This window comes from Anguilla rostrata, chromosome 14 (genome assembly GCF_018555375.3).
Source record: "Anguilla rostrata isolate EN2019 chromosome 14, ASM1855537v3, whole genome shotgun sequence".
Classification (NCBI taxonomy): Eukaryota; Metazoa; Chordata; class Actinopteri; order Anguilliformes; family Anguillidae; genus Anguilla; species Anguilla rostrata.
Genome location: NC_057946.1, coordinates 37,443,061 through 37,456,415, shown reverse-complemented (window position 1 = coordinate 37,456,415; position 13,355 = coordinate 37,443,061). Strand labels below are relative to the sequence as shown.

The 13,355-nt window shown below is 52.6% G+C and overlaps 1 protein-coding gene across 1 annotated transcript in view; it reads left to right on the top strand.

Annotated features, from left to right (window-relative positions):
- nup214 (nucleoporin 214) overlaps window positions 1-13,355 on the top strand; it is a 61,049-nt gene that overhangs the window by 23,433 nt on the left and 24,261 nt on the right. Inside the window, exons 24-29 of the mRNA XM_064308977.1 lie at window positions 935-1,049; window positions 8,260-8,314; window positions 10,106-10,184; window positions 11,212-11,281; window positions 12,016-12,092; window positions 12,262-13,308. Of these exons, the coding sequence (XP_064165047.1) occupies window positions 935-1,049; window positions 8,260-8,314; window positions 10,106-10,184; window positions 11,212-11,281; window positions 12,016-12,092; window positions 12,262-13,308 (1,443 nt within the window). The remainder of the gene's footprint in view (window positions 1-934; window positions 1,050-8,259; window positions 8,315-10,105; window positions 10,185-11,211; window positions 11,282-12,015; window positions 12,093-12,261; window positions 13,309-13,355) is intronic.

Genomic DNA, 13,355 nt, shown 5'->3' with positions numbered 1-13,355 from the left:
CCAGGCCCCGAGAGGCTAGCAGTTATCATCTGCGAGAGACTCTGAGCGGTGTTAAACTACATCTCCCATAGTGCTCTGCGCACCGTAGGGTAGTGGTTGGGGAACCGGGCTTGCTGCTGTAAGGTCGTAGGTCAGGCACCGCTGTTTTACCCCCTGAGCGAGTTGCTCAACCTGCATCGATTCAATAAAATATCCCACTGTGTGAACGGATTGTGTGTAAAAGTGGGCTGGTATGCTAAATTGCCTGTTGTAAATGTAAAATACTGACTGCTAAAATTTGAAGAGTGCAAGCTGTGGTGGTGGGGCGGAGGGGTGGTGTCACAGTAGCAACTGAAGAGGCCATTTGGGGAATAAAACTGGGGCGGGGTGGGGGTCAGTGACTTCTACATATTTGGGTGTCCCCGAAGGAAACAACCCATTTTGATTCCTTCTTAGCTGTGCCTGTGAAATATTACACTGTAGCCACCAGGGGGAGCCAGTCAGTTCCACAATGTGAGGGGTGTGCGTCATTACTGCCCACAGTCCCAGTGTTTCAGTACGTGCTTTTTGCAGCATTACCACCAACACATGCATTCAACACAGCTACAGGCTCCTCCAATGAAAATGCTGATGGAAAAACATCTTCATTTGAGCAAAACAGCCTGTGGACTGAATGTGTTTTACTGTGGAGTTCTGCGTAGGCTATGGCACATTTTCTATGGGGAGGAGGAGGTAATCACACCCTGGTCTAGTCATGAGCTTCTGACCAGCAGACAAAAGCTAATAAGACGTTCAAGGTTGTGGCTGCACCTCTGTCTACCACAGAATCTCATGTGATGTCGACCTGGTTTTGGTTGTGGTGACGTATGATGTAAGCGCAGGTTTGGTTTGTTGTGATGTGTGATGTCACGGGGCATCACGTGACCTCCCTCTCCTTACTCTTACCCTGTTTCAGGTCCGGCGGTCAGCGCCTCCTTGACCGAGTCCACCCTGAAGACCGTGCCCCAGGTGGTGAACGTGCAGGAGCTGAAGGAGAAGGCCCCCCCCATGCCTGTTTCCACGGTGAACAGGTGAGTCATCCATTGCCGTGGCAATAAGGTAGGTCCGCCCATTTGGGTTTACCTTGTTGTGAAGACGGTTTCATACAAGACATTAAATATCTTAAATTTCTTCATATTCCACCGCTACTCCTGCTAAGAGTTAGTTTGCATTGGGGGAAAAAAAGGCACAGATTTATGCTTTATTTTGAAACATTTTTTTTGTTGCAATAAGTGAATAATTTTCTTTGGTTGCGGGGGAGCCTGTGTTCATTTCTCAGGGTTCCCTGCACGATAACCTACCGTAAATAAAGACAACCAAAATGATTTCAGCGTAAAGCTTTCTCTGATTTTTCTGTCCCGCTCACCGCGTAGGATCCCTGAAGCTTAAAGCAGGTCACAGGCGTGTGACCTGATTGGTTCAGTCCAGGCCTTTGTTTTTCAGGAGCAAATTACTCAAGTACACCCACTCCTGTGTAAAAGACTCCACCAATAACACACTGGGGGAAATTTTTAGAAAACCCAGTGAAACGCAAATTACTCAAATACACCCACTCTCGTGTGAAAGCGAAACGCAGCCGATTTGCATAAACGTTTGAGTTCGACGCCGCCCCCTCGCCTCCCCTCGCCTCCCCTCCCCGTCTGCGCTGGGCTCCCATTCGCCGGCTTCTCCAGCGCAAACGGGGTCGCCGCGGCGTCCGTCTGGCCTGGCCCGGCCCGGAAACCGGTTCGGCCAATGGGGTGAGGACGGAGGCGGGGCTTCCTGGAGGGGGCTCAAAAGCAGCCGTGACCCGCCCGGAAGGGTCCGGTGCGCCCCGAGAGCTCTTCCCGGGAACGCCGCGGATCCGTTAGCGCGGCGCGTTAGTCCGCCATCCCGCCGTCCCGCTTAACGCCGGATTTATCCAGAGCATCGCGCGCTCTGTGACCTCATTACAACAAACGCAATACCGCGGGATAATGCGTCTGTGCAAGGGAGCTAAATTAAATCGGTCTTTATCAGAGCACTGGACAGTTTTTAAATCCTTTTTGTCCTCAAAATATCGCTGTCTGTCGAGGGAGGCTATTAGCCGCTGTCTGCGTTTAAAGGCTGGTCTGATCTCACCAGAAGATAATTGCTTTGGCTCGAAACCGCAAAACATAGTTATTTATTCATTATTTGTTTTTGTTTTCAGAATATATTTACTAGTATTCATTATTAAGTCTGGCTACAGGGGACGCTGGCAAACAGTGGATAAGTGTTCGGGATATCGCCCCAGTGACCTGAAGGTTTTGAGTTTGAATCCCAGCCCGAGGACCAGTAGTGCCAGGAGGTTTTGAATTTGTATCCCAGTCTGAAGAAGTGCAAGTCCTGAAGGTTTTCAGTTTGAATCCCAGTCTGTGGAAGAAAAAGGTTAGAAGGTTTTGAGTTTGAATCCCAGTCTGAAGAACGGAAAGGTCAGAAGGCTTTGAGTTTGAATCCCAGTCTGAGGAAGAGAAAGGTTAGAAGGTTTTGAGTTTGAATCCCAGTCTGAAGAACGGAAAGGTCAGAAGGTTTTGAGTTTGAATCCCAGTCTGAGGAAGAGAAAGGTCAGAAGGTTTTGAGTTTGAATCCCAGTCTGAGGAAGAGAAAGGTCAGAAGGTTTTGAGTTTGAATCCCAGTCTGAAGAACGGCAAGGTCAGAAGGCTTTGAGTTTGAATCCCAGTCTGAAGAACGGAAAGGTCAGAAGGCTTTGAGTTTGAATCCCAGTCTGAAGAATGGAAAGGTCAGAGAGTTTTGAGTTTGAATCCCAGTCTGAGGAAGAGAAAGGTTAGAAGGTTTTGAGTTTGAATCCCAGTCTGAAGAACGGAAAGGTCAGAAGGCTTTGAGTTTGAATCCCAGTCATAGGAACGGAAAGGTCAGAAGGCTTTGAGGTGGGATCCCATTCCGAAGAAAAGAAAGCCAGAAGGTTCTGAGCTCAAACGCCTGACTGAGGACCATGACGGCCTTTCTGCCGCAGTAGTTCCCGCCGGTTCCCTGCTTTTCAAAATAAAAAAGGCGTCCGTGGCATGAAAGCGCTGGCGATGTATGCCGGCCGCAGCGAGCGTACCGTCGGGCGCCGGAGGGGAACAGCTCCGCGGCAGAGCTCCGCGTTAGCGCGCCGCGGCTAACCTAGCGCAGCTGGGGCTCGTGTGTTAAGCCCTGCTGGTGCAGAGCCAGGGGGCAGCTAGCAGATGCAGCCAGAATCAGGCTTCATAGTCAAGGCAAGGGACATAGCTGCTGCTGCAGCGCTGGGGGGGGGGGGGGGCATAGCCATGGTTCTGGGGGGGGGTGGGTGGCTAGCTGGCATAGGGAGAGTGAAAGTGAGAGAAGGCACAGATGCCCGCAAACAGAGCGTTTTCCTGGGTAAACCTTTTTGTCATCGCCGTCTTTATTTCCCCTCTAGGGGTGTGAGAGTACGGTCGTCCAAGGCCGCCGTTTCAGACAGGCTGTTTTAAACGCTCCCGTGCGCTCCCATGTCACACACGTCCCGTTCTGGGCGTAATGACTGGAATTAGCGCGCGTTTTATTTCGGGCTTCCAACCGGCGCGGAGTGTAATTTACGCACGGGTTTTGGGCCGGGGATGTATTTTAAGGGCCGGGGCTGAAGACTGGTAGGTGGCGTCCTGTTTTACACGCCTCTGCGTTTAAAAGCGAAAGCTTTACCCCGCCCCTTCCTCCCGCGCAGAGCCAGGCCACGGTGTTCCAGCGGGGCTCGCGTGCCGCTTCTTTTAAGAGTAACGCTGTACTCTCTCCACGAAACAAATGCAGTGTGTGTGTGTGTGTGTGGGTTTACTTGTGTGTGTGTGTGTGTGTGTGTGTGTGCGTGGGTTTACTTGTGTGTGTGTGTGTGTGTGTGTGTGTGGGTTTACTTGTGTGTGTGTGTGTGCGTGGGTTTACTTGTGTGTGTGTGTGTGCGTGGGTTTACGTGTGTCTGTGTGTGTGTGAGTGTGTATGTGAGTGCGCACGTGTGTGTTTACTTGTGTGTGTGTGTGTGTGTGTGTGTGCGTGGGTTTACTTGTGTGTGTGTGTGTGTGTGTGTGAGTGCCCACCCGTCTGTTTGCTGGTCTCACACGGTTTTTTCCCCTAGGTTCGACAGCAGCGAGCGCAGGGCTGTCAGTCACCCGCAGTCGCAGTACGATATTAACTCAGCCGAACTTCAGCCGCACACTGATTATCTGAAGCAACAGAGGTCTTATGCAGGGTGGCAGAATAACCGCAACGTCTGGGGTGACACTACCACGCTCGCCTTCCCGTTAGCCTAGCGGATGCTACCCGGGCACCATGTCTGTTTATGCTTTAAAGAGCACGTTAGCACGTTAGCATCGAGATTAGCGGCCCCACCCGTGCTTTATTCTGGGTACAGGTGCAAAATCTCAGCGTAGCGTAGCAAGTCGTAGCGTAGCGATTGCTGAGAAACACGCTGTCCGTACTCTGCCAGATACGGAGTTTATTGTTTAATAAAGTGCAGATGCGGTACCGCCAGTATGACCGAGCGCGGAGGGAAATTAATTAACGTAGCTCTCAAAAAATACTGAGTTTGTAAAAGCGACTCGAGCGAAAAAACAGAATGTTTTGGAATTTCACTGAGTAGGACTTTATGTGCGCCGTTAGCTTTGGCACGAATGATTGATAAAGCCACGTTTTCAGTTTTTTTTTTTTTTTTGTTTTTTTCCCCCATTACGTGGATTTATTGAGGTCGCGCATTCACACATCAGTAAGAGGCAGGCGGGTAAAAGCAGTGGTCGACAGGAACTCCGACGGGTGCGATTTCTTTATTTATTTTATTTATTTATTTATTTATTTATTTTTCGCAGTATGACGTACCGAAGGGTTGGTTTTTCGGCTTGTCCGGCCCCTGACGTCGTGCCGCGGTTCGGGTTAGGTCGAGCCAGGTCACAAGCTGACAGGGAAGCTCGCTGGTCCAAGGGTTTGCTCTCGAAACGCGACTGTAAACCAAAAACACAGGCACGAATTTCTGTGTCTCCGACTGCTCCGGTTTTTCTCCTTCTCTTCCTGGCGTTACCTTTTCTTTCTTCCACTTTTATTTAATTTTTTCTCTGTCCTTTCCATAAACCATCGTCTCCTTTTCCTTTTGGTTTCTTCTTCACTTCCTGTTTCATTCCTCTGTCTCTCTTCTCTCTCTTTCACTCTCTGGTTTTCTCCCTCTCTGTTCCTTTCTCTTTCTCATTTCAGGGTGCTTCCTACTGAAACCACAGCATTGCTGTTCAAGCTGCTTTGGAGTTTCTCCATGTTTGTTTTCTCGCTTTAGGCCAGAATCCTATTAATGCCCATAATCTGTCACTGTACAGCCAGCCAGTCGTCAGAAACTTCTGGAAATATGTAAATGATCCCTCATCGCACGCGAGAGCTGTCTGAGCCAATCGGAAGCACACATCCCAAAATGCGAACCGTCCCTTTAATGCAGCGATATTTAGGGGATCAGTGTCAGGGTTTGAAAAAAAAAAATTGCCATTGAAGTTCGATTTAAGCATTTTTTTCCTCTCTCTCTCGCTGGCTGTACAGTGAATTTCGCGCGTAAGTGGAAGTGGAGACGTGGAGGCGGAGAAGTGGAGACGTTTGTAACGTGTTTTTTAAGAAAGCCGTGGGCGCGGTTGGCGTTTGTGCTGGGTTCCGTTAGGGCCTCTGTCTCCCCGGCGATAGACTTGTGACGGCTGAGGCGTTTCGCGGTGCGTCAGCGCGCGTTCGCCCCACCCGGTTACCGGGGAGGATGAGGTAAACGACCAACCCCCCCCACCCGCCGCCCCGCAAGCGCCTTGGAACAGCAGCTAGGGGGCGCTACACTCTGTGATGCTCGCCAAACACACCACCCCAGCTCCACCCATCCAACTTCAACAAGGGCAGCGGTGAATTATTCACACCCAGGCAGGCTAGCCCTTCAGTCGAGCTCTCCAGCGCCCTCTGCAGGAAGGCAGGAGTATCAGCACTGTTGTTTCACGGCTGAGATGCCAGTTAGTGTAGCATTAATGTTGTATAATGGTAGCGTTAGTGTAGCCGTTAGTGTAGTGTCAGCAAAGCGTGTGTGCAGCATCAGTGTAGTATTTGTGTAGTTAGCATGGTGCTAGTGTAGCTTGTGTATGGTGCTAGTGTAGCATTAGCATAGCGTTAGTGTAGCATTAGCGTCGCATTAGTGTAGTGTTAGCATAGTGTAGCGTTAGCATAGTGTAGCGATAGTGTAGTGTTAGCGTAGTATAGCGATAGTGTAGCAATAGTGTAGTGTTAGCATAGCGTAACATTAGCATAGTGTTCGCATGCGTGTAGGGTTAGCATATGCGTAGCATGCCTGTGTGAGTGAGCGTGGTATGCAGCTGCTTGCAGGGACAGAGACTAGCCCTATTCAGGCTGCTTTATTAGGTCACTGCCTCTCACTGCGTAATCAGTAGCCACTGATCCATTTGCAGGTTTGCCTCTCTCTGTCTCTTTCTCTCCGTCTCGCTCACTCGCTCTCACTCCTTCTCGCCGGCTCTCTCCCACACATTACTGCTGTCTCTCTCTCTCTCTCTCGCTCTCTCTCTCTCTCTCTAACTCTAGCATGTCTATTCAAACTGAGTGTATTCACATGACAGTAATAGTCCAGTGTTGCCACAGGCACAGAACTGTGATGCATCCAAGATCATCTCTCAATGTAACACAACATATTAGAGAAAAAGAATAACAAATATACCTCTCTCTCTGTCTCTCTCTCTCCTTCCCTCTATCTCTCCCCCCCCCCGCTGCCCCCCCAACCTCCCCCCCATGCCTTTGTGTATTTATTTATTGTATTTTACCGCGCTCAGTTCTGCACAGTTCAGGACTCACCTGAGGCGTTTCCCAAATGAAGCACACTGAGAGCACTGTCCCGAGCTGTCCGCCTCTCTCTCTCCCTCTCTCTCTCTCTCTTTCTCCCTCTCTCTCTCTCTCTCTCTCTCCCTCTTTCTCCCTCTCTCCCTCCCTCTCCCTCTCCCTCTCTCTCTCTTTACGTCCCCCTGAGCATAAGCATGAAAGTTTGAAATATTTTCAAACGGATAACTTTCTTATTTAAACATATTTGTTCTGAAGGTCCAGGTTTTTTTTTAATTTTTTTTTAAGTTTTTATTTTTTCAAAGTGTTATGCACCGCGCGGGACCCGACACACCGCCACCCGCCATCTTGAGCCCGAGAGCCGGGGCGGTAAATTAGTGGCCCATGATGGCCGCCGCGAGGGGAACCGCCATCGCCACGGAGATCGAGTGCCGTTGGAATATGCGGGGTGTCGCGGCGCGGGGGATATTGGATTTCGGGGTGTGCGTGGGGATGACGCACCCCCCCCCCCCCCCTTACAGCTAGAGCAAAGGGAGGCAATTAATCATTCGCTGTATCTTAAAAACACAGCCCTCTCCTATGCAACCCTATCCCCGGTGCTTGTCTCCACTGTACCTACATGAGCTACCTTCTCTTTGAAGTTCATTTAGGGACAAACTGTCAGTTTCAAAAAGAAAGTAAGTGAGGTGTTAATAAATAATAAATAATGTTTGTAAATAATGTTTTGGCAAATAAAATAGTGTGCGTGTACACACTCTCATACTTACGTACATACATACACACGTATTCATCCCAAGCCATTCGGTATAGGACTTTTGGTTAGGCAAAGAAAAAAAAAAGAACATTTACGGTCTTGCGGATGTTGGGATGGGCCTTGTTTGGTTCAGTATGACAGGCTGCTTGGCCACCGGTTACATTTTCATTTTTTTTTTTTTTCATATCATATTTTCAATATTTCGTATTTCACGTTTCATTTTTTTTCCTGCTGTACTGAAAATAAGTATACATTCCATCCAGTGGTTATTAAACAGCTGTGCGTTTGTTACTGTGGCTTAATCCCAGAATGCAATTTACCTGGGCCCTGTATCGCGAAGCGGGAATCCTGAGTCAGGTGGGTAACTGCTCGGAGTAAAACCCGGAACCCTCCCAAATCTGGAACATGGACTAAGAGCTGTTCCGGGTTTTACTGAGTGCAAGTATCTCGCTAACTCAGTGATCCTGCTTCCTGAAATAACCCTCCAGGCACTTGCATGACAGGACACAAAACAGAATTTACAGAAATTTAATCTTTTTTTTAAAAGGATGTTTTGTATTTGTATTTTTTTCGGGCACGCGCGGTTGTTTTAAACGGAACGGACGGGCACATGAGCGCGTATCGACATCCTGTGTTTTTTGCGCAGTTTGCTTCCTGTTTCGTTCACACCGTGGTCTTCCTCTCTTTCGCAGCTCTTCGTCCCCCGTGCCCGCCAGTCAAAGTCTGCCGACCAATCAGGCCAAGCGGGTAAGCGCTCGTTTGTACTCCTGTTCCGGAAAGTTCCGTTGCCTTTCTCAGTGACATTTTGATTTGTGCCTCAAAATCCGGCTAGCTCCTGACATTTACACATTTGTTGTAACCATAACCCACACTGAGATCCTTAAATTCAGGTCTTGTATCCAAATGAATTTATTCATCATCGCCTTATTGATCATCTTCATTGACCTTATGGTGGTTATTACTCCTTTTCATAATTAAACCCATGGCTCTGTCGGAGGTCAGGCTCTTAACGTATTTAATGATTTCAAGATATTTCTGTACATTACATTACAGGCATTTAGCTCTTATCCAGAGCGACTTACATTGCATCCAGTTATACAGCTGGATATATACTGAAGCAATGCAAGTTAAGTACCTTGCTCAAGGGCACAACGGCAGTGTCCGACCAGGGAATCGAGCCTGCGACCTTTAGGTTACAAGACCAGCTCCTAACCCATTATACTACACTGCCGATTTCTGCGCTGTACAGGATAATCATTTTAAGTTCCTTCTGAATAGTTTCGATTCCTCTTCCTGCCTGCTTTCCGTTACCTGAGCAGAATTCCAGGAAGTCCGTAGCAACAGTGTCAGAGACTGCTGTGGATCCACGCGTAACCACGGATCCCTATCTTCCCCGGATGGCCTATAGGGCAGACTAAGGCCAGCCGACTAGCCCATCCGGGTTATTTAACGATTAAGCCTCGAATCCTAGCATTTCCATGACGATGAAGACAGGTAGAGGTTGAGCTCCCCCCCCCCCCCCACCGTGCGAGAGCCCCGAGTTCGGGCGCGAGGATTAAATAAAGTTACGTTTACGTGGCGTCGGTTCAGTTACGAGCGGCGGCACCGCCCCGCCGCGAGGGGTTCCAGCGAACGCGGTCGCTCGTCTGAGCGTTAGAGCGAACGCGGTCGCTCGTCAGAGCGTCTGAAGGTTGGGTTCAGTCAGACGATGCAGGGAAACGCTTTCCGATTGGTGGACCGTCCTTTCCCGCATATATCCTAGCGGTTTTAGGGGGAGGTAAAACAGCGGTTTTACGACGCAGACGATTGCAAGCTGTGCTTTTTAACGGCGTGTCTGGGATGCTGCGGTATGGAAATGCGTCCCGGCCGCTCTGCCAGGCCTTATCTTCCTCCCCAGAGCTCCAGCCGAACGCAGGGCCCTGCTGCTGCTGCCGCTTTGTCTTCGTTTATGATTAAAAAGCTCTTCAGCGCTGCCGCGTAGCGTCTGCTCGTAGTACAATGCAGTCTGAGCCGGATGGGTGTGCCACAGAACCTGCATATGAGATTAAAGCACACACACTCACGCACGCGCGCACGCACACACACACACACACACAGACATGCATACAGGCAGACACACACACGAGACTGCAAGTATGTTTGCTGGTTTCTTTTTAATTTTGATTTGTTTTACTCGTTATCTCCTTAATGAGTGGACTTATTTATTCTCTCTCTCTCTCTCCATCTCCCTCTGCCTCTTCCTTTCCCTCTCTCCTTCTCTTTCTGTCTCCCCCTCCATCTCTCTCCCTTCTTGCTCTCTCTGTCTCTCTCTCTCTCTCACCTCTCCCACTTTCTTGAGTGCAGAACAAAGACGTAAGGCCAGTTTTAACTGTAATGCACTTTAAATACAGTCTGAATACTCTCAATTAGCCTCCTCAGTCTGAGACCAACCTATGTGAGCGGGCCCTGTTTATTTTCCTTTCAGGTTCGTAGTTTTACATTCAGTTTTTCTGTCTCTCTTTCCCCCCCCCCCTCCCTTTCCTGAATGACCGCGCGAAGAATTCCACGCAGAGCGCCGTGAAGGTTGCCGCGCCGACCGGCGAGAGCTCCGCCTCCCCGCAGCCCGGCTTCATGTTCGGTGAGCAGAGCCGCCGTCCCCTCCGACAGGTCTCTTCGGGACCCGCGACTCCGATTGGCTGTCGCGGTTGGTGCCGGGCAGCCATTGGGTCGGGGCTCTAAGGGGACTGGCGAATCGGAGTGGTCCGTGTTCAGTGTTGATTCGGTGTTGGGTGTTTTGGGACTGCAGGTTGTGTTGGGTGTTTTGGGACTGCAGGTTGTGTTGGGTGTTTTGGGACTGCAGGTTGTGTTGGGTGTTTTGGGACTGCAGGTTGTGTTGGGTGTTTTGGGACTGCAGGTTGTGTTGGGTGTTTTGGGACTGCAGGTTGTGTTGGGTGTTTTGGGACTGCAGGTTGTGTTGGGTATTTTGGGACTGCAGGTTGTGTTGGGTATTTTGGGACTGCAGGTTTGTAACGGGTTGTGTTTGAGCTGCGTGTGGCAGGAATGTGAGGAAGAGGATGGAAAGCTAGGCAGACTGCACTGATGAAGGCAGGGCCGGTCATGTGGCTCTGTGGAGCGAGTCACGTTTCTCACACATGGTGTTTCTCTTTCTCCACCTCCCTCTTTCTTTCTTCTGTCGCTCCTGCTGTTCAAATTTCTCATGTCTTTTCTTCCATCTCTTTCTCTGTCCCTGCTTTCTTTTCTGGTTCTTAATTTCTTCAATCCTTTATTCTTCTCCTTCCCCCTTCTTCCTACCTCTGTCTTTTGCTTTTTGCTCCATTCTTTTCTTTCTTCCTCCTCTCTCTCTTATTCCTCCTCTGCACTCTTTCTCTCTCTCCCTCTCTCTTCTTCTTCTCCTCTCTCCTCTGTTCTCTTCCTCTCTCTTCTTCCCTCCTCTCTCTCCTCTCTCCTCTTCTCCCTCTGCTCCTCTCTCTCTCCTCTCCTCCTCTTTTCTCTCTCTCCTCCCCTCCCTCTCTCCCTCTTCTTCTCTCCTCTCCTCTTCTCCCTCTTCCCTCTCTCCTCCTCCTCCTCCTCTCCCCTCTCTCTCTCTCCTCTCTCCTCTCTCTCTCCTCCTCCCTCCTCTCTCTCTCTCTCTCTCTCTCTCTCAGGTGCAGTCACCTCCAGCTCCGCCCCCTCCCTCCCGGAGCAGACCAGCAAGGCTTTCTCCTTTTCCGCCGCGTGAGTGCCCCACCCCCTCCCCCCAGAAAGGCGCTTCCTTCCTGTCTGAAACTACCCGCTTCCTGTTTGAGCGTTTAAACCAGCTCTTCGGTGGCTGACTCGCAGCCCACAGCCGGTCTGACCGAGGCAGAGTGGAACCCGTGTCCCTGCTCCCCTGTCTCGCTCATTAAAGATTTCACTTTCAACGCGTAGCGTGCGGGCGTTCTGCCTGTTTGACTGTTTAAATAGGCTAAGTGTTATTCCTCTCCTCTATGGCTCAGTTAATGTGGGACCAGTGGTCGTGCATTACATTACATTACATTACATTACAGGCAGACGACATTACATTATCCAGAGCGACGTACAACAAAGTGTATAACCATAACCACGAACAAGTAACGTGGAGAATGTCTGCTTTGCTTTGGCCACTGTAGAAGGTTCAGAGGACTCACCTGTCCTCTCTGGAGCACGTGGGGATCCTTAAAACACAGTTTAGCTTCACCACGGTGATGCTTTAGGACATGAGTGTAATTATTGAGAGCTGGAGTCTCATAACCCCCCCCCCCCCCCCGGGCTGGTTTGAACTTGGTACGACCCAGTGTTGAGTCGGAAGCTCCTGTCCGTCTCCCGTAGGTCCGCCCACTCTCCGGTGGCTCGTCAGAAGAGCTTCGAGTCCCTGAGAGTCGTCCCCGTTTTTCTGCGACCGATCGCTTGTTCGCTCGCTCGTTTATTCATTCGCTCGTTCGTTTCGGCAGGCCCGCCGGGAGCTTCTCCTTCGCCTCCCTGACCGCCTCGTCCGCCTCCGCCTCCCAGGGGGGCGTGGCCTCGCAAGGTAAGAGGGCGGGGCTCCGATGAAAGTTTCTCCTCCGACTTGCGGGAGTGCGATTGATTAGCTCGCTGTTTTGCTGCATCGTTAAAGTGCGCGAAGCGTGAAAGCGCTTCTGATGGAACATTGTGTGACATCACAGCGGATTTAACGTTTAAACTGGTTTTTTTTTCAGGCAAAGACGTCGGCCAGCCGAGTAAGTTCTCCTTCGGCAGCGCCGGGGGTGCCAAGATGGTGTTCGGGGCGCCGGGGGAAACCCCGTTCGCCTTCAACCCGAAATCGGCGTCCCCCGTGCTGGGGCGGACCAGCACGCCCACGCCCCCGCCCCCGGGCCCGGGCGCGGCCCTGCGGCCGGTGGGCAGCGGGGAGACGCTGGGCAGCTTCTCGGGGCTCCGCGTAGGGCAGGGCGAAGAGGAGCGGCCCCGCCCGGCCAGCGCCGGCTTCGGCTTCGGGCCGCCCGACAACGGGCCGGGGGCGGGGCCGGCCGAGTTCGGCTTCGGCGGGGCCTTCCAGCAGGGGAGGCCGGCCGAGCCTGCCCTGCCCGGGGACGCCGACCCCCCCCTGAGCCTGCCCAATGCTGCCGCGCCCGCGCCGGGCCCGTCCGCCGGAGTCTTCAGACCGCCGGCGTCTGTCCCGCCGCCTAGCGCCTCCCCCGTCCTGTCCTTCAGCAGCCTGCTCGCGGCCCCGCTGTCCACCTCCGCCACCCCCCCGCCCCCCGCGTCCTCCCCGGCCCCCGCGCCCAGCGAGGACCCCACGCCCCCCCCAGCGGCCTCCGCAGAACCTCCTCCTGCCGCCGAGACTCCGCCCCCGGCCCCGCCCAGCGCCCAGAGCCCCGCCCCTCCCGCCGAGACTCCTCCCCCCGCGGAGGAGAGCGCCCCGGCGTCGGCCCCCCCGCCAGCCGTCGCCACGGAGGCCCCCGCCGCCGCCGCTGCAGCCGACGCCACCGAAAAGCCTCCCACCCCCCCGCCCCGTCCCCTCTCCGGGCCCCTCCCTGTCCCCCCCTCCCCCGTACCCCGCCGCCCCCGTCACCCCTCCCACGAGACGGCCCCCGCCCCTGAACCCGCCGCCGCGCCTGAGCCCCCCGTATCCACGGCGACGGAGGCAGCGACCGCCGGCGAGGCGGCACCTCCGCTCCAGCCGGGCTCCATCTTCACCCAGCCGGCGCCGGTCGCCACGGACACCACGCTGGGGATCTCCGCCCTCACCACGGTCATCACCACGGTCGCCTCTGGCTCCGCCCCCACCCAGGAAGCCGCGCCGGCCCCCGCC